The 23,646-nt window shown below is 47.7% G+C and overlaps 1 protein-coding gene across 2 annotated transcripts in view; it reads right to left on the reverse strand.

Moving 5' to 3' along the window:
- The window catches only part of MAP3K3 (mitogen-activated protein kinase kinase kinase 3), a 61,623-nt gene that overhangs the window by 3,114 nt on the left and 34,863 nt on the right, over positions 1–23,646 (reverse strand). For both annotated transcript variants that reach the window (XM_059906650.1, XM_059906649.1), the window contains 10 exons: positions 19,539–19,659; positions 10,100–10,233; positions 6,445–6,518; positions 4,546–4,613; positions 4,245–4,337; positions 3,410–3,601; positions 2,727–2,875; positions 1,975–2,106; positions 1,360–1,489; positions 817–994 (listed from right to left, as the gene is read on the reverse strand). In XM_059906650.1, coding sequence (XP_059762633.1) covers positions 817–994; positions 1,360–1,489; positions 1,975–2,106; positions 2,727–2,875; positions 3,410–3,601; positions 4,245–4,337; positions 4,546–4,613; positions 6,445–6,518; positions 10,100–10,233; positions 19,539–19,659 — 1,271 coding nt within the window. The remainder of the gene's footprint in view (positions 1–816; positions 995–1,359; positions 1,490–1,974; positions 2,107–2,726; positions 2,876–3,409; positions 3,602–4,244; positions 4,338–4,545; positions 4,614–6,444; positions 6,519–10,099; positions 10,234–19,538; positions 19,660–23,646) is intronic.

Consider the following 23,646-nt stretch of genomic DNA (forward strand, 5'->3'; position numbering starts at 1 on the left):
CTCACTGGGCTAAAGTCAACGTGTCAGTGGGATGGTTCCTTCTGGAGGCTCTGAGGGGAGAATCCATTACACTGCCTTTTCCAACTCCTAGAGGCTGCCTGCATTCCTTGGTTCATGGCCCCTGCCTTGCGTCACTCCAACCTCTTGTTTCCTTTGTCACATCTCTTACTGCCCACTCTGATATCCTGCCTTCCTTGTATAAGGACCTTTGTGCTTATACTGAGCCCATCTGGAAAATCCAGGATCATCTCCCCATCTCAAAGTTCTTAAATTAATCTGCAAAGGCCTTACTGTCATATAAGGTAACATTTACTAATCCCTTTGGCATTAGTACGTGGACATCTTCAGGGACCATTATGCATCCCACCACAGTAACATTCTAAGAGGAAGTGATGCTCTCACAACTTTCAGGCCCTTTCAGAGGATGGACATGAAGTTAGGTAGAGCAGATGCAAGCCACCTGAGCACTAGGAGGGAGCGGAAGCCTGCTACTGTTGAGAGACAGATCCAGGCCTTCACATTGGATCCTAGTTCTTTCAGGGATTCAGCAAACATCAGGGATGTTTTCCATGGCCTAAGTTCTCAGTGATAACAAAACAGCTGCTCTTCAGAGTTAAAACACAACGCATCTGCTGTATGTACTGCTGCAGGCACCACCACCTCTGCCCACATGGAGCCTGAAACCTGGCCTCGCTGGCCAGAGGTGAGTTCTCACTCCCTCCTGCCACACTGCAAAGCCCCCAAGCCTCATTTCTAAGTTGGAGCCACTACAGCCCAGACAGGGAGATGGGGTCCCAGCACGTCCCCAGTGCTCACCACACGTCTGCCTTCCTTCCGTAGCCCTCACCGCTGATCACCTCAGGGCTCATCCAGTAGGGTGTGCCAGTGACCGAGCGCATGCCCGTGCCTGACATGCAGATGGTCTGCAGGCGCTTGCTGGCCCCAAAGTCCCCCAGCTTCACATTCCCAGCAGAGTCTCGGAGGATGTTGGCTCCTAAGGCATGAAAGGTCATAGGCTGCAACCCTGGACCCCTGGGCACTTTCCACCATCCTCCCTCTGTCTCTCCCTCCCAGGTCAAAGGGCTGCTGGGGAGAATGGGAGGCTACCATGAATTAGACATGAACTGCACAGAGCAAACAGGCTAGTGACGGGAAGCCTCAGCCCTACAGCACCAAATCATCACCATGGCCAACATCTGCAGAGCACTTCGCAGTATTTTCCCAAATTGCTTAACTGATCTTCATGCCAATCCCCCAAGGAGGCAATTAGGGTTCCACTTTTCAGAAAGTTCAAAATGACCAGGCCGAAAGTTCCCAAGTAACTAGGTCACGGGGACCACACAGCCTGCCCCTGCTCACCCTTGATGTCCCGGTGAACAATCATGTTACTGTGCAGGTAGGACATGCCCTCCAGGATCTGCCGGGTGTATTTTCGGGTCACACTCTCTGTCAGAGCTCCGTAGGCCTTCAACTGGTCTTTCACTGAGCCCTAAAGCCACAGGAGTCAGAGGGAGTCACTGCAGGAAGGCGGTGGGAAGGGACAAGGCTACTTCCAGCCCCCAGCATTCGGCAAAGGAGTGATTCTTCCAATTCCCATTTGTGATGTGCCAGGCACTTTGCTAGGGGCTGTCAGGCAGCTTGAGAAAAGTCTGAGACAGTCCTTTCCTCAAGCAACGGATGACCCAAATCCAGAAGGGAGGTCTGTCTGCTCCAGGTAAAGGCGGTACTTACTAGACAGTGCAGCTGCCCTGTAAGCCTCAGGTTAGGGTAGCCTGGGACATTTCTCATCCCACACCATCACTGCAGCCAGACGCAGGGCCTGCTGACTCCAAGTCCTGCCACTGCCTCACCTTCCCCCCTGAGCCTCTGGAGTCTCAGGTAATCAGACCCATGTCAAAGGGACCCCTTCTCCACAGCCCCCAGCCCCAGGAGAGGTCCTCTCTTGTGTGTCCCACATGCATCAGGGGCACATACCCCCGGCATGTACTCCATGAAGATGGTCAGCGTCTTCTCGGCACGGTCCCGCAGGCAGCCATAGTACTGCACTATGCGCTCGTGCTGCAAGTTCTTCAGCAACTGGATCTCACACTCCAGTGCACTCACCTCCTAGAGGAGAGGCCCAGTGGTCACCTAGGCTTTCAGGGCCCTGGTTCTACCTGCCTAGGATCAGCTCAGCTTGCCCTAGTCAGTGGCCTCAGAGGAGTCTGCCTGCCTTGGGAACTTCAGCTGGAGAAAAGGGGGGACTCTCTCAACTGTTTGGCCCTTGTCCACAATGCTGGCTAAGCCTTGGGATGGTGGCACTCCCATGCTGGAAGACAGCAGACAGTGGGGTGGGAGACGGGTTTGTGGGTGCAACTAAGCAGTTTAGATAACCGCTGTATTTGTCCACTCCAACTGGAATGAAGGTCACATCCAAAGCTAAGCTCCAAAGACAGGCTCCTTCCTGGTCTGAGAGCTAGGAGAGAGAGGCATGTCTGGTGAGGGTGGGGCAGGTACTGCTCTTTGTAGCACTGGCCATCACCTCCCAGTTTGGGCTGCTTGGTACTTTGGCACCAACTCAGTTCCTCATACCCAATCTCTCCCCTGGGCCAGGGTCAACAGCAAGGGAGCTTGGGAGGAAGAATGATGGAAGAAGCAACCTGTAGCATCTTGAGCAATTTGTGCAACAAGACAGGTATTTTCTTGAGAGGGAGGAATTGGAAGTCAGACCATGGGGAAGGCAGTACCTTGCTTGTCTCTGGACTGTCTGGGTCAAACTGGACCTGCTTGGAAGCAAGTTCTCGTCCTGTGTCCACATCATAGCACAAATAGACCCTGCCAAAGGCACCCTGGCCCAGGAGCTTCCCCCGGCGCCAATTGATGGGGGCACTGGGAGCTACAGGAGAACAGAAGGAAAGAGCATCAGAGTTCGTGCACTTAGTTACCGATATCCTGCCTCATCCTACAGAGGCCCGAGCTGCCCCCTCACCCGGCATCATCACATCTCTCAGCATAGCATCTCCACGCCCATCTGGAACAGGCTCAGTGCCCTGGTCAATCAGACCTTAAGGCCCAAGGCCTGAGAAGCAGAGGATTGGCTAAAATAGTGGTTAAATGTTCATCTGAATTGATTAAATACCTTCATACTTCCAAGGCCCCCAAATATCTCATTATGTCAGGGATTAAGGAGACTGCTCTTCAGTTTAAACATGGAAAAACTAAAGGCCAGAGAGAAGTGGCTTGTCACACAACAGTGGAGTGAGGACTAAGGTCCAGGGGATCTGCTGCCCACCCTCGGGCTCTTCCACTGGGTGCGGATGGGCCAGAGCTGCCACTGCCAACAGCCCCGGTGGACCCGCTGGCCTCCCGCCCTGCAGCTGGTCTGAGCATCCCCTGGGCAGCCTCCACTTGGCCAGGGCCCACTCCTCACACTTGGTTGGCACGTTCCTCTCCTGCACAGAGAGGGCGTTCTCACTGTCCGCACTCCGCAGGCGCCCTCGGGGGTCCAGGTACTGCACCGCCAGGCCCATGTTCTCGCCATTTGTGCTCAGGGAGCGGCTGGAGGGCACCAGGGTGAACAGGTTGCCTTGATGACGCCGTATTCGGGGAAATGTTCTTCTGCCTGAAGGGTTGCAGGGGCCAGAATAGAGCAAGTCAGACCCCTGGCCACAGGCTGAATGTGCAAACCGGGCCATAACAGCAGCTCCAGTCGGGTGAGCTCTCCAGAACCTATCTGCCCTCCCACTTGACTCGTGCCAGAATGGCTAATGTCTCAAGCATCCTGAGAATCAGGACAAAAGCAGGAATTAGCAAGCAGCCAGATGGTTTAGGGAAACCTAGCCAAAGCGAAAGCATAGGGCTGGCCCCTATGTCCTACATCACTCGCAGGGCCAATCCACGGCTGATCTGTTTTCCTTGGCATCCTAATCCTAGACCTCTGAGGAAGCTCCACTCCGTTTGCTGCGTGAGGCAGAAGAGGGCGCTGGCGAGCTGGCGCCCTGGAGCACGCTGTGCACTCAGACAAAGGACAGAGTTCCCAGAGGCAGCAGCAGTCTACAAATACCAGCCTCCCTCTTTTTCTTTTTTTTTTTTTTTTTTTTAAACCCTGACTCTACTGCCTCAAGCCTGGGCACAGTTCCTCAGGAATAAAGGAAACATGGGGCCTGGAGTGCCTGGGCCACCCGCTCCAGTGGCTTTTCCTGGAGGAGCTTTAACCACGTCCCTTCTGAGGTGGCCAGCAGGGGGCAGGGTGGAGGCGCACTCACCGTCATTGTAGTCCTTGTGGTGCACGGACACGTGGTAGCGCCGGGGGTAGGTTCCACCTTTGACCCCTTTGTCATAGAGCTGAGTTTCCCGATCTGAGTAGGAGAGAGGAATCACTGGCTTCTCGACAGGCCAATGTTAGTGATCCATTTAAGCCTCTAGGTCACCCGAGACCTCAGAGCAGCAAGCCCGAGAATTAAAATACAGCCCTGGCTTCTCTTCCCAACTCAGCCGTCAAAAGCAGACTGCCTGCAGCCCCACCCGGACACCCCGCAGTGCTCACCCAGGCTCTGGAGAACTCACCCGAGAATTCCTGTCTGTTGTCTGGGAAGCTCTGGGCTCGGGACATTCGTGATTTCCGGAAGGATGGGCTAGAAAAACAAAATGAATCACAAAGTAGACTTCAGGGTACCTCCAAAGCAGCTCAGCAGGGCAGAAGGCAGGATACTCAGACAGACTGCTTCTCCTAGCTCCTTCCCACACACGTCATTACATGGTAGGAAGCAGAGTTGGAGAGAAACAGCCCTTTTCTCAGCCTACTACTCTCTCTTCACTAGTCTGAGGCCCACATCTGACGGGACCCTGAATAACGAAGCCCTCCAGTGCTACCGACCTCCACCCTGGCTGCACAGTGCTTTATCTTACCCTTTCCTCCCACCTTGGTGACAGGGAAAGAGCTGCACAAAGTCCCTTGCCCAGCGCAGTAATAAAGACAGCAACAGCATCTTCCTTTCAGACTAATCACCACCGTCCCATTTTAGAGACGTGGAAAACTGAGGAATAGAAAGGTTAAAGGGCTTGTCCAAAACTATTCAACTAGTATTTGGTGGAGCTGGGTCTATATGGCTCCAGATCCCATGAAGGGAAGATGAAAGCTCTGACCTTAGGTTATGCTGGCCCTCAAGGAAGTAAAGTCCAGGTCACTGAGTCTGACCCCCAAGGAGAAGAAAACAAAGCATTGGAGGGACAGAGGAAAAATTCAAGAATCAAGTGAATTATCTTTCCCAGCATCCACCTGAACGGTTCTTTCCCTCATGTGAGAGTGCCTTTTGAAAAGGTCATAGGTCAGAAACTCTCAAGGCAGTGATGCAGGGGCTGTCCCCTACTTCCCAACTGCTAGACCTTCTGTGGTCCTGTCCCACAGCTCCCCTCCCCCGCCAGCGTGGCCACAAAGCTTAGAAGAGAATTCAAAGCCAGAGTCAGTTCCTGTCCTGGCAGAGCCCTCAGTTTGCAGCAGCAACTCTGGCACTTTCACCTGTGCCTTCTTACTCTTTTGGTTGGAAAGCAAGCCTAAAATAAGGCCGCAGATTGGATGCCAACAAGCAACTGTGACTGTTCTATGATACCGAGAGGGGAGACCACGCTCACCAGCTCACAGGTCTGTTAGGAGAGACACGGTACAGATCTGGCCACGGTCACAGGGTGATGACCCATGTGAGCAATTAATCAGTTACACAAAGAAAAGAAAATCCCCAGAACTGTTCCTTAGCCTCTGACCACAGTCCTAAGCCCAGCCGGACGTGGTCAAAATGTGCTCTTGGGCATAGTAAGGTCAAGGAGAGAGACTGCCTACATCAATGCCAAAGCCACCTCCAAACACCCCCGCTGACGGGCAAACCAGCTCCACAGAACCATGTGGTGTGTAAAGGATGACGCTTGTTCCCTCCCAAAGTGTAAGAACGAGATTACACACCAAGCATGCAGTGTGGTAAGCTAGGCAGTCTGAGTATCTTGTTTTCTGGTTTTTATATCCCAGTTTCTTATTCCACCAGAAAGACTTGGAGAACAAAAAAAGAAAGTAAACCCAAAGGTGATAATTCAGTTTTGTCCCCCAAGCACTGAAGGTCGTCCAGATCTCAGCAATGAGGCTAAGGGTACAAGGGCAGCATGTGTTATGTGGGAAGTCAAAACATGTAAAGTGCTTGGAACAACAGAGCAAGCATTTAATACATGTGAGCTTCTATTATAACCTATTACATTCATCTAATTATACAAACATAACATTCTCCCTGTTTGAAAAATTAAGGAGAGGGCTAGGAATGCTAGCGAGAGGTTTCTTTCCCAGAAGCGTGACGTTTTAACCATGGGCCTGCAGACCAGTGTGTAGTTCAGGGACACACAAACTAGCTGACTCTATTTCCTCAGCTCATCAGTTCCAAAAGTGCCTATGCACTAACCCCCGAACCAGCCGCAGTCTCATACCTGTCTGCGGACCTGTCCAAGGACTGGCAGCTTCCTGACAAGGAATTTTCAGCACTGCTCAGGGGATCCAGCATCTGCAAGGCAAGTCATACAATAGAACCCCAGCCCCAATCCCTGCCAAGGCCAGCAAATGGTCCTTTTTCTTTTCCAAAATATGAAAGTGCCCTTTCTCCGCCAGGGCAGTGGGAAGAATGGTTAGGAAGGTACCATCCTCCCCCGCAGTCTGAAAGGCAAGTTTCCAGGAGTGAGAAAAATGCCTGGCTGGCATCCCAAGGAGCTCTGCCAGGAGAGCAGAGCAGAGACGCTGCTGCTCTTGTTGGCATTTTCTTGGCTTGTGAGCGCTGGAGCTGGTGCTGGAGATGGTCCTACCCTGCAGAGGCTTCCATTGCATTTGGGTGGGACCATAATGCTTCTGTTTACACTCCACAATTTATAATTTACAATTTATAATTGTATTGCCCTCATTTCACAGACAAGCCACTGCAGGTCTAGAAAGGTTAGGAGAATTGTCTGAAGTCATGAAACTAGTTAGTACACAGCTGACACAGAACAAAAATTTCCCAGTTCCTGGTTCTCATGCAGAGCCAGTAAGTATCTATGTAAGTTAAAATGTTTCTCTGGCCCTTGGTCAAATGCAGTAACAAAAAGCCTTCAGATTAGCTTTTTCTCCAACTAATCTCCCCTTTATTTTGCCTATGGGGGGTATTCACTATCAGAGAATTTATTATCTGAGATCCAAAGTTAAACATTACATAGGGAAGCAGAGGATCAGAACTATGAAAATTCATGAACAACTTTCATAAAATAGGTTATCTCTTCCCATTTAATGCTGGAGTCCATCTCACCTATATTGTCACTCATATATTGTCATATATGATTTTTTTTTTAACTGCCAATCAAGGCAAATTAATTGCAAAGTAAAATCCCCAAAATCTTGCTAAGGATATAGGATTTCCCCAAGAGGATAAAACCAACACGGGAAAGAATTGCTCCCAAACCATAAAGTGCATATTTGGCAAAGTTAGATCAGAAAACAGAAGAAGAGAGAATGAGCAAGTATAACAACATGACAGGTGTGATGAAGGAGGAAGAATACCAAAGGTTCAAGAGAGGCCTTTGGAAAATACACTGAACCCCGTGAAGGCTTCTGTAAAAAAAAAAAAGGAGCCTCTTTAGGACAGTGCTGCCGAAGTCAAAGAGGAAGTGAAGGAAGTTATGTTGTGCTAGTAAAATTTTTGTTAGAAAAATTAAGCCAAAAAAAATTAGCCTGAATCATGCTTTGTTCATTCTAAAAATCAGCAAATAGATGCAACTATTACTCAAATCTGATTAAAGAAAAAACAAAATAAAGTTATCTTAGTTTCATTTTTCAAGAAAGTCCCAGTTGGATATTCTTTCACTATATACTATGCTGTTTTGGTCTCTGTTAAGTGGATTTATCTTGAATGGTCCATTAGCAGCAGCAATTCTCTTCAGCTAAAGAGGCGGGCACTGGGGAAGGACCTATGCATTCTCCTGCTGCCACCTTCCTTGGCCTCTTTCTAAAAGTCTATCCTCACTACAAGTCTAAGACTCCCATGCCTTCCAGGGCCAGGCAGGTAAAGAAGTAAAAGGACCAGGATATAGGACCATGGAGAGGGATAGAGGGCAAAGGCAATCAAACTCATTAGCAAAGTCACCCCTAGTACAGCTGATGTCCGGAAGCACTCTGGTTAGAGAAAATGGAAAGGATGGTCAGTAAGATATCCAAGAAGGGACTCTGCAGCTAAAAGCACTCTAGGTCACTGTTCTAAACCTAAATTTATCTGGAAGGCAGGACTGTAGAAGAGAGAAGAGGCAGTGTAAAAATGCTTCTCATAGCCTATATAGTTTGAACAATGCTATACAGAGATTAGCTACTGAGGGGAAAGAAAAGTTGTAAGAATCAGTTTTAGGAAAAAGAAGTTATGAGAATCAGGTTTTTTTGGTAAAATCCCCCATGTGATGGTGCTGGCCTTCTACTGGATGCTTTTACCCTTAAGAAATTTCCCCTTTCAAGATCAAATCCCAAAAGTTTGTAAGACAGATCTTTTTCTTGCAATCAAAGCTCATTGAAAAAACTTCAGAATGAAGCCAGAGATCTCATTCTTGCTGAATTCACTAAGCCAAAGTGCCATTTTCATCAAGTGGGCCACAAGTTAAAAAAGCTAGCCATTAAAATGGGTAAGCCATTGTGGTAGACGCACCCTAGGATGTCCCCACTCCACCCCATCCCAGTAAGTCAAAGCCTTGCATAGCCCCCGACCCTTGAGTATAGGTAGAACTTGTAATTTGCTTCTAGTCAATAGACTATGGCAAAGAGGATGGGATATTCATTCCCATAATTGTGTTACATTATATGAGACTTCATCTTTTTTTTTTTTTTTTTAAATTTATTTATTTTATTTATTTATTTTTGGCTGCATTGGATTTTTCGTTGCTGCGTGCGGGCTTTCTCTAGTTGCAGTGAGCAGGGGCTACCCTTTTGTTGCAGTGTGTGGGCTTCTCACTGCGGTGGCTTCTCTTGTTGCGGAGCATGGGCCCTAGGCGTGTGGGCTTCAGTAGTTGTGGCACACGGGCTCAGTAGTTGTGGCTCCCGGGCTTTAGAGCGCAGACTCAGTAGCTGTGGCTCACGGGCTTAGGTGCTCCGCGGCATGTGGGATCTTCCCGGACCAGCGCTCAAACCCGAGTCCCCTGCATTGGCAGGCGGATTCTTAACCACTGCGCCACCAGGGAAGCCCGAGACTTCATCTTTGCAGACTAGAGCAAGAGATTCTTCTGCTGGCCTTGAAGAAGCTACCATATTTTGAGAGGGCCACATGGCAAGGAACTGCAAGTGGCTTCTAAGAGCTCAGAGTGGCCCCTGGCCGACAGCCAGCAAGAAAACAGGGACCACAGTGCTACAACCACAAGAAACTGAATTCTGCCAACAACCATGTGAACCTGGAAGGGAACCCCAAGGTTCAGAAAGAAATGCAGCCTGGCTGACACCTGAGTGCAGCCTTGTGTGACCCTGAGTGGAGAACCCAGCTAAGTCATGCCTGGATTCTGGACCCAAGGAAACTGTAAAATAATAAATGTCTGCTGTTTTAAGCTGCTAAGTTTGTTGTTGTTTTATTTAGCAATAGATAACTAATACAGCTGTCTACTATCATTAAAAGTCCACCCAAAGGAGCCAGTCCTACTTTGGACTGGTATACTCGTTACCTTTCATTAAGAAAAATCAAAACTAAAATCTGGTTGAAATGAAAAACAAAATCTGTCTGTTTAGGACTGGTCACATGTTAAAACTCTGCTGAAATGACAGGTCGTTGTAAGGAAGTATACAAACAGCGGAGTGGTGTTCTGCAGGGAGACCAGTGAGAGGACCACGGAAGAGGAAAAATCTGCCAAATGCACATCCAGCACCAAGGAGGCTAGGTAGCTTAGATTCTGTCTTTGGTAGGAATTGATATTTGGCCCCTAGAAAGGAAAAATTCATATTTGGGCAGGCCTGGTTTACAAAAAAGCTACTGGATAGGACTCAAGTCCCTCACCTCCACACCATGCCCACTGAGAACTCCCCCTGCTAAGCTTGGTCCGACACGTCCCAAGACACACCCCAGCCCCCAAACCCCCATCCCCAGACTATACTCACGCACTGCTCGCTGGTCTCTGGGATGAACTCCCCCTCGCTGTTGATGCTGGTGTAGGACCCCTGTCGGGCAATCCGCTGCTGCCGCTCAGGCACGTAGCCAGGGGGAGGCGAGCTTCGGCCAGGGTTCTGGGAGCCTAGAGCACAGAAACATGACCTTTGACTGCAGAGCCAGGACCTGCAGCCTGAGAGGAGCAGACCTGGGGCCAGCTCAGACCAAGCATCTGCTTGGTGGTGGAGAGCTGGTTTGGCTCTTTGAACATCCTGGAGGAGAGGGAGGGCCTAACAAAGTGCTGAGGTTCAAGGAAATTTCCTGAGCCAGGCAGCTCCCCCCCCTAATCCAAGGACCCCAAGAAGGAAGAAAAATACTTAAGAGAAAAGTTAAAGAATGGTGGGTAGGGTTGCTCTTTGAAAGATAGGCTTTAAGATGTTTTAAACTATTATTTTCAATGTCCTTCAAGAAACTGACTCCTTCATTCTTCTACACGAAGTCCGTCGTTCAGAATACAAGGATCACGCGGTTTGTAGGGATGCTACGTTAATGAATTCACCACCAAGAGCACTTGGTGCTCCAATCTCTTGTTGGAGGCATCAACCCATACTCTCTCCAAGAACCACTGACACGATCTCGGGTGGGAAGGCTAACCTGAGGCTCTTGGTAGTCTGGCTTCCCCACTTGACTCGAGGGCAGAGGCCAGAAACCAAACTGCTCTAAAAACAGGCATAGAATTATGCTGGATTTCCACTTGCAACACCTCACTCACAGGGTAGAGGCTACCAATTCTGAGAATAAGGAGGTACCTGAACCATGCCTTTCAAATGATCTCAAACAGCCCATGGAGGAAAGAGTCTGTTTGTCCACGTTTTCTAAGCCCTGGCAGAAACTGATGCTGCTCAGAGTATAAATTTAGGGATGTTATGCCATGAACTAACAGAGCAATGAAATCAGCCAAGGAAATTTTTTTCTTTCTCCGCCCCCCCCACAACCCCCTGGCCACCTGCACAGCATGCGGGGTCTTAGTTCCCCGACCAGGGATCGAACCCTCGTCCCTGCAGTGGAAGCACGGTCTTAACCATTAGACCGCCAGGGAAGTCCTTCTTTTCTCTTTTATACTCTGTTACCTTGTCTTTAATTCTCACAACACTCCTACAGCGGAGGTGCATTATTATCATCCACAGCGTGCAGAAGGGGAAGCCAAGGCCCAAAGTCATGTAGTGTCTTAAGGGTGGTGCTGCATCTAGAAAACAGGCCTTGTGACTCCCAGCATATTTCAGCCATGGCAAGTTCGAGACCACAGTTTATTTCCAAAAGGGGCAGCCATGCTACTCATACGTTCCCCATAAGCAATCCAAACGGTGGGGGGGGCGATCCCACCGGGATCCCACCCATGGGGAAATGTGACAGCCTTTCTGCAAGGAGCAGGAGGGAGGCAAATATGGGGGTTTCTTGACAGCACAAGGGCAACACAGTGCCATGTCTCATGCAGCTCAAATTCAGAGTTGTTCTGTCAGTGACCACTTGTGAGTTGGATGCAAGATGCCATCTGGCCGACAGAGGGCTCGAAGGCAATGACAAGATGGAGGTAAGGGGAAATCGAACAAGAAAGCTACTCCATTTTTCAGAGGGCCAGATGTCAAAGATCCATGCAGCTGGCCATTTCCCTTGCCACTGTAGCACAAAATGCCAGTGTAACCATGAAAAAAAAGATAGTTTTCTTAAGCCCTAGCATGCCCCAAAGCACAGAGCACTTTTTTAACACATGGCTTACAAACATTAGCCCAGTGCCTACTTCCCACTTCCGGCTTTGGAAAACATTCTAGTAGCCCACAGGTTCTATGGAAATCCAATCCCTATGCTGGCAACATTTGTCAGCAGCAGAAGCGACCTAAAAAGGTGAGCAAGGTATAGTAAGAAAAGCCTAGGCTTGAAAATTAGATAAACAGAGGTTCAAATCAGGCTTTCACTTATTAGCTGAATGATTTAAACTCTCATCTAAATTTCCTCATTTCAAAAATGGGAACAACTATCTACCTCATAACCGTTTTTGGAAATTATAAATGAAATGTGGTAGCACAGGTACACATACACGTGGTAGGAACTCAGTAGAATTCCATTCGTTCCCTTCACTCTGTGTAGCAGATATAATGGGTTAGATAGACTCAAGAGCCATTCTACCCTTCTAGTGTGCCTTCCAGCACTTCAGAAGTTAATCAGCTAAAAGCTATTCTAAGACCTCCTTTCGGTTCAGCCAGTCAGACACACTTGTGTGAGATCTGGACGGCTTCCTGCTGTTCCTGGGCACAGTCCTGGAAGCCTTGGTTTTTCTGCTGCAGCACTAGCAGAGGCCCCACACCTGATCTCTAGTTTTCCTGATGTCAAGACACAGGTGCAGGTATCCCTGTGTAAGTGGTGTGTGGACAGAGCAGAGGCGCCCTGTGCTTCTGGATCTGGTGGCTTCCTCATTACAGAAGGAAGAGGAGCTCTGCAGTGTGTCTTTAGACTTAGAGTCTGTTTCTCACTCTTCATGATTTTACAGCCAGAATGTGCACCAAATGCCTCTTCCTGAAACTAGTCCGAGTGGATTCTGTTCTGTGCAACTGAACCCTGACCAATACATTCTGGAGAGAAAAGGTATTACATATTTGACCTACAACAAACAAAAAATGTCTCTTGTGAGGAACTGATGAGAGAGGAAGAAAAACTCTTACGTATTGACGATATCCGACACACTGGTCCAAACTACCCCCAGGTAGGCTGAACTACCCGCGATCTGTTACACGGAGCATCTAGGGTGAGACCTCCCCGGCATAAAAGATCCCTGGCCCCTCAACACCCATTCTCTCCTTCACCGGCTGCCACTGAACTCTCCCCTGGTTTTGCAGGTGGGATGGGACTAGCTCACATGAGGCCAGCACTACAGACCCAGGAGGGGCTGGGGGAAAACAGCAAAGGTTTTCTGAGCTTTTATTTCCAGCCAGAGACTTTCACTTTTTCCAATACACATTGCTGCCTGCCGAGAGCCAGCCTTGTTATCTGATGGGCAATGGGCCAGGGGCTATTGTGCACAGGCCCACAGCTTGGGGCAGGAAAGGGAAGTCTCCCCAAACCAATGGCTATCAGAGGAAGCGAATGGAAAAACCAGGAGTTGGCAGAACTGCTCCAGAGCATTTTCAGTTTTGTTTTTAATCTTCATTTCAGAAATTAGGGGCTAATGAGACACACAACAGCATCTGAGAACGAGTGAGACAGGGACCTGAATAGGACAGGACACTGAACTGTAAGACTACTGATCCTCACATATTTACCAGCAGGGACAACAGTGAGCCAGACGGCACGCACACAGTGCTATGCAAGACGCTGCTCATGCTAGGTCTCAGAAGGCAGGCAGCTTCTCTGGGCCACCCTTCCCTGGCATTCCAGCCTGATCTTGCTCTAGTCTCATCAGGCCACTTATACCCAGGGGCCCCCTCTCAGCACCAGCGGAAGTAAAAGAACAGAGTAGTAATCCTGTGCTCAGAAGGCTCTCTTCTGAACAAGGATTTCAGCTGCCAGCTGTCTGCATTCCTCTAGGGCTTGCTGGCTCTCTGCTTGCCTCCTTGATCTGGGGCAGCAAAACCCTTACCCTAGGATACGGTTGATTCTTTTGCTCTGTCTTCTGACTCAAAGCTGAAAGCTAGGTTCTCAGACTCTAGCCCTTCTCATAGGAGACTCCTGTCAGGAAGCTGATGCAGTCGGGAAGTTGCCTCCACAGGGAGCTAGTTCTAGGGCTTTGGGTCAGTGTTAATGTGCAGGTCATTGCAAGTACAAAGAGAGAGCTTTTTTCGGCCATCGACTATTTTCTCTAAACCTTGTTCTCTCTTAGGGAGCTGATGAGGGGAAGAATCAAATCTTTTTTTCTTCTTCAATATCCTCGCACTGGACCAGGTTGTGCAGAACAGAGCTTCTCAATATTTTCATCTCGTAAGACCTTGAGAACATCCTGTGTTTCAACTTTCAAAACTCCCATTTTATTTTGAAGTTGTGACCACCACTAAACAGTTTCTGGTCTCATCTAGTATCACAGAAGAATTTTTAGCAAGAAGGAGAAAAAAACCTGTGCAGTGAAGGAAGCTGACCTTTTTGTTTCCATGTATGTGGTCACTACCTCTGCAGTCCTGGTTTCCACTCTTGCGTATCTGTACCAGGACTGGAGGTTTGCGCTGTGTGTAGCTCTCTAACTTGTTACTGCCTGGGTGTCACTGTAAGTCATCTCATCCTTTCAACATTCCTTTTTTTCCTCTGCCTGAGTTTTTCCTCCTCTGCTCTCAGAGGAAGAGGGCTGCCCTCCTCCTTACCAAGGCACTATAAGTCCTCTGCCTGGACTCCCCAGTTCACCCCCAGCAGGAGTCAGCTCCCCTATGGTCCCCTCTTCACCACCTTCAATCTCCTTTTCAGCTGTCTTTGTGCCTCCCTTGATAAACATGCTCAGATCGCTAGCCTAAAAAATATCCTGACATTATTTCTGCCCACCTCTTTTTTTCTTTTATGGCCAAACCCCTTGAAAGAACTGATTGCCTCTACTCATCAGCTACCCATTTCTTAGTGGGGCAATCTGGCTTGCCCCACTGTGGGACGCAGTGGCAGGACGAGGAGCAAGATGGAATAAGAACCGAGGCGAAGGACTTAAGATGCACTAGACCAAATGGGAGTCAGACGTGGCAGGGACAAGTCCTTTAGTTGATGGCTTAAGGGCACCACCCACTGCATTATGGAAGAAATAGTGATTGAGCTCAGCTTCAAAGGTGATAGAATTTCTACAGGCAAAGACACAAGGAAGGGTAAATTCGCGTAGGGAAATTCCATTTGCCTTGTCTGGAGATCTTCCCACAGGGGTCTCTCTTTTGGGTTAACACATTCCCTAGTAGGTTTTATTTATTTATTTATTTATTTATATTTTTATTTTATTTTTAGCAGACTAACGGGCTTGAAAAAAAACTGGAATTCAAGGTATGTATATTATGATGGAAAAAACAAAAGGTGAACAGGATAGCTGGTTTCAAATATCTGAAAAACTGTCATATGAAAGATGTTATCTGTGTTGCTCAAGAGAGCAGTACTAGAGTCAATGCGTAAAGTGAGAGAAGGCAGAATTTCAATTCAAAATAAGGATGAACCTCGAATAGAGAGAGCTGTCTAAAATTGGGGTGGGCTTCGTTGCACTTCCTCATCACTGAAACTGTTGCAGTGGGAGCTGAAGGACCTGCGCGCTTGGTCTGTCACTCACACGCACTGGGAGTGCAGGTACAGTAATGCTGGTGGAGGAGGAGGGCAGAGAGCCCCCTCCTGCTGGTGGGGGGTTGAATCACTAAGGCTTCTGGCTTAACCCCATTTGTAGAGCTAGGACTTCTCCTAGTCCCTCATGCTTAAACCTTGACTCCTCTCTTTCTGTTTCCTTCTATTCCAGAAGGCCTTACCCTGTACCAGCACAGCAAGCACTCAGACATTTGTGGATGAAAATGACAAGTTTGTGTCTCTTACTCTTGGTCTGTCCTTTCCAACCTGGCTGGTACCATGTAACGCCTTCTTCCCACCTTCTCTTACTTTCCCTCCTACTCCTCTGGTCACTCCTTTCCTGCGTCCTTTGCAGGCTCATCCTCCTCTAATTGGCCACTGTCCGGATTTCTAAGGCTCAGTCCCAGGCCCTCTTCTCATCTCACTTTTTGTAGTCTGTTTAGAAACTCTCATCTGGGCCCGTGGCTTCGACTGGACAATTTCCAATTGTTTCTTCTACCTCTGGTTTTCTCCCCTCTCAGCTAGAGATCTGTATAGTTAGCTGCCCATCTGCTATCACCTCTTGGCTGTCTCTTTTTTTTTTTTAAAACACTAATATGTTTATTGGTGAATCGATAATCATACCAAAATATTCATAATTATACCAATTCAACCTGTCTAAAACTTTAGGTCTGCCCTTCTCAGTGCCTGAAACCAGGCTCTCTTCTAGTCTCTGTCTTGGTGGAAGGCACTGCCAATTATCCAAATCCACAAACCAGTAACCTACGTCCTGCTGTCTCAACACCTGAAAATCCAATCCAATACCACAGTGGTTCGTAAACCTTTTGAACTTATAACTCTTTTCCACTTCTAAAATTTGGGACACCGAAGAGCTTTTATTTATAGGGGTTATATCAATTGATATTTATTGTATTAGAAATAAGGGTCAAAAAATTTTAAAACACAATAATACACAAGTACACATTCCATTAGCCATAGAGCAATGACATTACCTCAGGCAGGTAACCTCTGGAAAATTCCACTATATATATGTGAGAGCCAAATCATGTCTTAGTATTATTATGAAAATAGCTTTGACCTTGCAGATCCTAAAAGGATCTCAGGGACCGCCCCCACCCCCGCCATGTCCCCAGACCACGATGCCATGTTCTGTTGGCTTTACCTTCTAAATGCCTCAAATCCACCTGTTCCTTCCTCTCTCCACTACCCTCACTAGCCTAATCCACGCTTCTGTCTTCTTTCACCTGGACCACTGCATTAGCTAATACGGTTCTCCCTTGGATCCATGGTGCCCCCCTTTGATCGGCTCTCCACACTATATGCAGCTGGAGCAATCTTTTCAAAATACAGATCTGAATATGCCACCCATTCCTCTTCACTTAAAAATCCTAAGGTGGATTTTCACTGCTTTCAACGTAAGGATCAAAATCTTCATCACGGTCCCCAAGGCTCGGCCTCCCTCCCCAGCCTCAGCCCATCCTCCTTTCCCTTGTTCTCAGCTCTCCAGCCCTCAGGGCTTCCTTCTGTTTCTCAAACACACCACACTCCCTCTGCCATGAGGCCTCTGCATGCGTAGCTCTCCCGCCTGGAGCTCTCCTCCCTATATCCCCTTTGAGTAACTCCCCTTCATGCTCTGGGTCATAGCCTAAGGCTTCTCTGGCCCCGAAATCAGGTCACATCCTTCTGTTACACGTGCTCACAGCACCACACACCTTCTGGTTGCAGCCTGTAATTATAGATGGGTCACATCATGACACATAAGGTCTGACCTCCCGCAGGTGTGTAAGGGCCATAGGGACAGAACTGTGTGTTTTGCTTCCCATGATTCTGGCACACAGCAGATACTCTGGCAATTATTTCTTGAATGAATAAATGAACAAATGAGTAAAAATGCAGTTTGACAGGGAGAGGGATACAATAACAAGACAATGTGATAAGCATTAGAATAGAGATGGGTACAAGGGGTCACCGTTCCCAGTGGCTTCCCACCGCCCACCGAACAAGCCCACGTGCAGTCAAGGGTCCCCAGCCAAGGCAGGCATTCTTTCCCAGCCTTCTCTACTTCTCCAAATATCAATACACGAGCCAGTCTGAAGGATAAGTGGGATCTCCACCAGCAAATCACTGAAATGCCCTCTCTCCTCATCCTTGCTTATGGAAATCCTCCATAATCTCTAAAAATCCCAGAATGCATTTCCCAGGTCATTCCAGTTAGAAATAATCTCTGCCATTTTCCAGCTTTTAGAAAGGCTGGCAGGCTCTGCCCACTTCTCTCGTCAAACCCACCATTCCAAACCACCTGGGGTTCTCAGAAGCCACCACCTTCTTCTGTGATCGTGCCTGGCAGATGCCCTTTTCTGTGCCCGGAGTATCTGTCCCTGTGCTCAGTAAATCTTCCTTCGTTTGTCAGCTCTGATGTTCCCTCTCTTTAGTGAAACCTTTCCCCAAAGTCCTGGGCGCCGTTGGTTACTGCCTGCTCTGTGCTCCCGCACCACCCTCAGCCTCCCAGGTGCCTCCCAGGTGCCTCCACCGTGGCACTCATGCCAGCCCAAAGGCTGGTACCTAATGCTTGCTGACTGAGGGAACCCAGGATCTGTGTGTGCTGGGAGGCTGTGTTGCCCATTCTCTAGATAGATAGGAAGTCGTTCATAGAAATCTTACTCCCAGTGAGATTTCAGCCCTCTCAGACAAGGAAATTCCATATACGGCCCCTACAGTGAGGACCCAGCATTTAGCCTCCACACACAAGTCACAGGCACTTGCTTAGGAGCCGGAGGCCCAGTCACTGCCCTGTGTCCATCCTCACGGCTTACTCCGCAAAGGAGCAATGCTGCCCTCCTCCAGCCCCTTGCTCTCTGCAAGGGCTCTGGAACAGAGGCCAAACTAGCAGAGATTCCCAGGTTCCAGGGCGCCTGGATTCTAGGGCCAGAGATACTCTGGATAAGGTTTCCTTGTTGGGGTGCTGGCTCTCTCCTCAACCAGCTTATTGAAAACGCAGCCACCAATTATCCACAATGTTAGGGAAATATGAAACACATATACAGACTTTCAGCTTGGCAACACTTACTACCAGTGCTTGCTAGGGTTCCAGAAATTACTCAGTGAGGCAAAGTCAGTGCCTCAGCAACACATTCTTCCGGCTGCCCCATGAGGAGGCTTATCACTCCCAGACAAGCTCAGTGACAGGACTGATGCTCAGACCTCCCCAAGCTCAGCTCTAGATCTCCAGAGAGCAGCTCAGTTTGATGCAATTCTACCTGTATGGACAGACCCTGTGTGGACAGACCCTCTGTGGACAGACCCTGTGTGGACAGAACCTGTATGGACAGACCCTGTATGGACAGACCCTGTATGGACAGACCCTGTATGGACAGACCCTGTATGGACAGACCCTGTATGGACAGACCCTGTATGGACAGCAGCAGGGGTCTCAGCAACGTTAGGGCAGCAACCTCAACAGAACTATTGTTAAGGCCAGACTTCCCTCTTGAAACAAACTGCACAATTCAAGAAATGAGCTTTCTCCTCAGACTGTGGGAAATGGAATCCAGAGCAAAACTGAATCGCCTGGTATAATGCACAGACCTGATTTAGATTCCTTTCCTGGGGAGGCCTGGCAGCAGCTACATAGCTTTCTTCCTAATGAGCCAACTGTATTTACTACGTCAACAGTCTCCTGTCCTTCCCAGACAATTTAGTTTGACACTCCAGGAGTTTCGTTGGAGAAACTTCGTTCCACCTTCCTTGAAGCATTAGGACTCCTCAGGAATCACAAGCAAGAGGTTTGATGTCAAAACTCAATCTTGGACCTGATTCGTAACTTCACAAGTCCCCAGTCCTTTGGGGAAAGAATGGTCAAAAATGAGGGCATAGTGCTGCTGGAGGTCTTCACGCAGATGTTTGAGGAGGTAGCTTTTTCAGGGCTGCTGAAAAGGAATCTGATTCCGCCACCACGTCATGAGAGTGTGAGCTCCCGGAGGGTCAGGACTCCATCCCAGTCGCTTGTCTATTTCTTCTCCCCAAAGAAAAGCATGGAAGACTATTCCGAACAGCGTAGCAGTCAATAACGTTTGATGACTGTTTCATAATAATTAATTTTTTTAAAGAATATTAAAAAAAAAACATGGGCAGATAAATCAGATGAGAGGAAAAAAGGGGTGAGATACTCACTGACAGAGAGGTGCCTGCTCCTGGGCTCAGGAGGCTGGTAGATGGTGTTTATGTCTCCCGCAGACTGGGAAGCTTTGATCCGCACCTGCCTGGACACCCCGGAGTGGGGAGGGGAACTGGTCTGCAAGATAAGAGGAAAAAGGCTGAGCTCGCTAAGCAGGCAGGCTTAGAAAGGCCCCCCGCCCCTCCCTCGGACTCCCCATGCTCTCAGCCGCCATCACGCTTTCAATACATGAGCTACCCAGCTTTCCCTCAAATCTCACTCCTCAATTCATCTTGGCAAATCACTATTTACTCAATGCAGTTATCCAGCTTCACTGATATAGAGCACTGAGACTCGGTGCTCCAATTTATTAGGTGATGACCCAGACACAGAAGAATAACAGGCATTCCTGTAATAATGTGCCAAACAGAAAAGCGTTGTAAATACCCTCTCATAAAACTCTCCAGAGAGCTTGGGAAGAATAGCAGGAAAAGCAGGAAATTATTTCAGTGGCAAGATCACCTGCCACGTGGGGGGTCAGAATGGAGAATGGTGGCAACTTCTGCACCAAAAATTCTGGTTGATAAACTTTTAAAAAATAGCTTGATATGCTGCTTCTTCCCCAACCATAATCACTCCTGGAAAATTAAGGTAAGAAGATCTCAGCTGCTTCATATTACTGGGGTTTACATGTGAACCATCTCAGGATTGCGTTCATCTCAGAAAGGCTATCACGGTACCATTCTGCCAGAGGTCAAGGACTTCAGAACAGGGTCAGCAGCCTTGCCACACCTACCCCACTTTGCACTGACCCAGTTGGGCCTCAAGGTGAGCCCTTGAGAGAAAACAAAGCAACAGAAAGGGGCCCTTGCACTGAGAAAGCTTAAAACTGAAGCTTGGAGGTGAGCAAGTGATGTCAGGATGTGCTCATAAATAAGGAGAGCACTATGGAGAGTGGGAGCTCAGAATTTATAAATAATTTGGGTCAAAGTTTCTACTTGTTTCTCTCTCTCTCTTACCTCCTGTAAGAAAAAAAAAAGGTCCAACCTAAACAAACTATATCCTGTCCTCCAGGAAAAAGGCTTCCCGCTCTCAGGGCTAAGTTCAGCGGCCAAGCAGCCTCCTCTAGTCCCCCCACGCCAGACTTTATCACATGCAGGGCTGTCTTGACAAACTGTCTTGCTCTAACGGGAAGTCAGACCAAGGGGAAGTGAGTGTTCTTGCTAAAGCCTCCAATGTGCAATAGCTCTCTGCCGAGGGTCAGAAAGGAAAAAACAATCAAAGCCACACGCTGGGGAAGCAGGCCAGTGAAGGGCAAGGAAAAGGCCACAGCCTTACAGTCAGAAAGAGAAGAGCTGCACGCTGAGCACCCCAAGGACACCTGCTTAGACACGGGGCCTTACGGAAGGTGGGACTTCAATACATCTTGGCAGCACGAGTCTGAAACGTACCAAAGAACATACATTCTGAACTCTCAATTTTAAATCTAGAAGCTGAGCCAGGAGGTTCAACAGCCAGCATGAGCACAGGTTTCTAAAAGGAAAGGCTGACTGTGGCAACAGTTGGAAAACAGATGAAGGGAATCAGGGAAGGTTTCAAAGCAGGGCTTCCCACATTTTCATGTGCACACAAATCACCTGGGACCTTGATGAAATGCAGATTCTGATTCAGTAGGTCTGGGCTGGGGCTGAGAATCTGCATTTCTAACAGCTTTCAGGTGATGCTGACGCTGCTGGTACATGGACCACACTTAGGGCGAAGGTCTTAGGAGGTGAGTCACACTTGGGTTTAAGGCGATGGTTCTCAGCCCGAGCCGCCCAGCACAACTGCCTGTGGGGTTTTTAACACCTCAGGCCAACTACAACAGAATCTCTGGGGGTAAGGCCAAAGGATTGGTGTTTTTTAAATCTCCCCCAAGTGTTTGTAATAGTCAAGTTCAGAAAACCCTGATTTAAGGAGATAAAAAGAATGGCATGGTAAACAAAAATGAGGTTGATGCAAGGATTCAGTGAACCTTGAACAAGACCTAGAAGTGGGAAAGAGAGGAAGGAGGAAGGTGGGACTAGGAAAAATAAAAGAGACCTGTAAGAGAGTGTAAGGAGAGCTAACAGGTATAAAGTGTGTAGCTGGCAGAACATTCTAAAGACAGCAAATAGAATGGTCATTTCATTTGACCATTCAATGAAAACCTCACTGAAAGGCTCTGGGGGTAGCAGTGTGCTGTGGCCGACACAAACAACATGAAAAATCACCAGGGAACCACATGCACAAAGACTGCAGTCACTGGAAGCTAGGAGATTAGCAGAAAAAGAGATTATAAAAGTTGACCCACAAATCATCTCAATAAAAGATTTGGTGGTATCAGACAAAGGGAACAGGTGGATTCAACGATGCAGGGGGAAAAGAAGAGGTGTGTGTGTGTTTGCTTTAGTTTGGTTCACGGACACATGAGCTGAGAAATGGCACCTTGGATGTCACTAGTTCTCTGCTTCAATGGTGGCAACAAGAGACATTTGCATGGAAGACCATGACAGTTATGATAGCTGTGGAAGAATCCAGGTTATTTAATAGATTTACAGCTTTAACATCCATGAATTTATTAAAAGCCTTAAAAAAATCTGCTTTGAAGCTATACAACTTGAATAAAGGATGCCATGTTTATACCCCTTATACAAATTCTTATTTCCGTTTTGTTCTATGATAATCCTCAATATTCAAGGGGTTCATTCAAATTGAGATTAGGTGAATAAATCTGTGTTTTTATTATCCCTACTCTTCAATGCATCACAGACTTTGTTTATACATATGTATGCTTCGGCTTCCTTTCCCGACTAAAGAGTTCCAGGCTTTTTAGGCCATACGCATATAAAACTGACCCCAACCCCTTATAAAGTTTGTCTTCCCTTGGACCTTTCCTAGCTCAGTTAACCTTCTGAGCTGTGGGGAAGAGAATGACACATCTCACAAGTTTTCCTCACGGGCAACATTATACTTTCTGTTCTGTTTCTAATGAACTGTGAAAGAACCTGGGTGAGGTTTTCCAAGGACTACAATAATTCTAAGATCCCTTTCCTGGATGGTATCTAATACATACTGGACTACAGTCTGAACATCTGCATTCAAGACCAGCTCTGTCACTATTTACTGTTTCACCTAGGGCAAATCACTCTAAGCCTCAGTTTCCCCAGGGGTAGACTGGCGATAACAGATGCCTAACCGACCGCTCAAAGTTGCAAAAACCGAATGAGAGATGAAAGTACCTTATACATGTAAAGTGTAATGATTTTTAAACAGGGGCCAGACTGAAGCTATTCTGCCCAACAAGTTTCATTTTAACTTCCTGCACTTGCCCCATTAGTTTCTTGGAAAACTGAAAATAATTACCATTTAGATTATCCTTGATATTTTGAACTTAAATAGTGTCAAATTCATTGATGGGAAATTTGGGAAGTGGGCAACATTTAGATGAGAAGATTGTAAGTTTACTTTTGTCAGAGAGAATCTGAGGTAACAAAACAAAATGCCATTCACAGTTTAAGGTGGTTGGGTATTTAGTTTTCATCATATGCAGATACAAGTGACAACAGAATGTTAAGCTTGAGATTATGTTATGACAGTGGAAAGGTCGAGAAAGTTATAAGAAAGTCAAGAGCAGAAAGATAAATTAAGAGTTAGATGCACAAATGTTTAGAAAAGAAGTCTGTAATAGGAAAATAGCTAAGAGTTGATGGCCCAAGGCAGAGGGCTAGGGCAGCAAGAACTACTGAAGGAGACGGTGAAGTATCTTAAAATGGCAGTAAAACCAAGGCTAGAGAAAGACTCTTCAGACTAAGAGGAGGTTCTGTGATTGCCCAAATCCAGGAGTTCTCAGGTAAAAACAATATTGAAGCCTAAGACCCGGCCTTGGCCAGGTGAGATGGGAGGAGTATGACTTTCCACCTTGGTGAGGGATGAAGACAGAGGAAAGATCAGAAGCTGTCATAGAAAGATCAATACAAAAGGAATCCAGAGAGTAGAAAGAGATAGTACATTTAAAAACAGGAATAAGAAGGGAAGTAAAGGTATAGGTGGTAACAAAAGGTGGATGAGTTGACAGATTGCTAAAAATGGAGGAAACTAAATAGA

The sequence above is a fragment of the Balaenoptera ricei genome, chromosome 20 (assembly GCF_028023285.1).
Source record: "Balaenoptera ricei isolate mBalRic1 chromosome 20, mBalRic1.hap2, whole genome shotgun sequence".
In the NCBI taxonomy this organism is placed as follows: domain Eukaryota; kingdom Metazoa; phylum Chordata; class Mammalia; order Artiodactyla; family Balaenopteridae; genus Balaenoptera; species Balaenoptera ricei.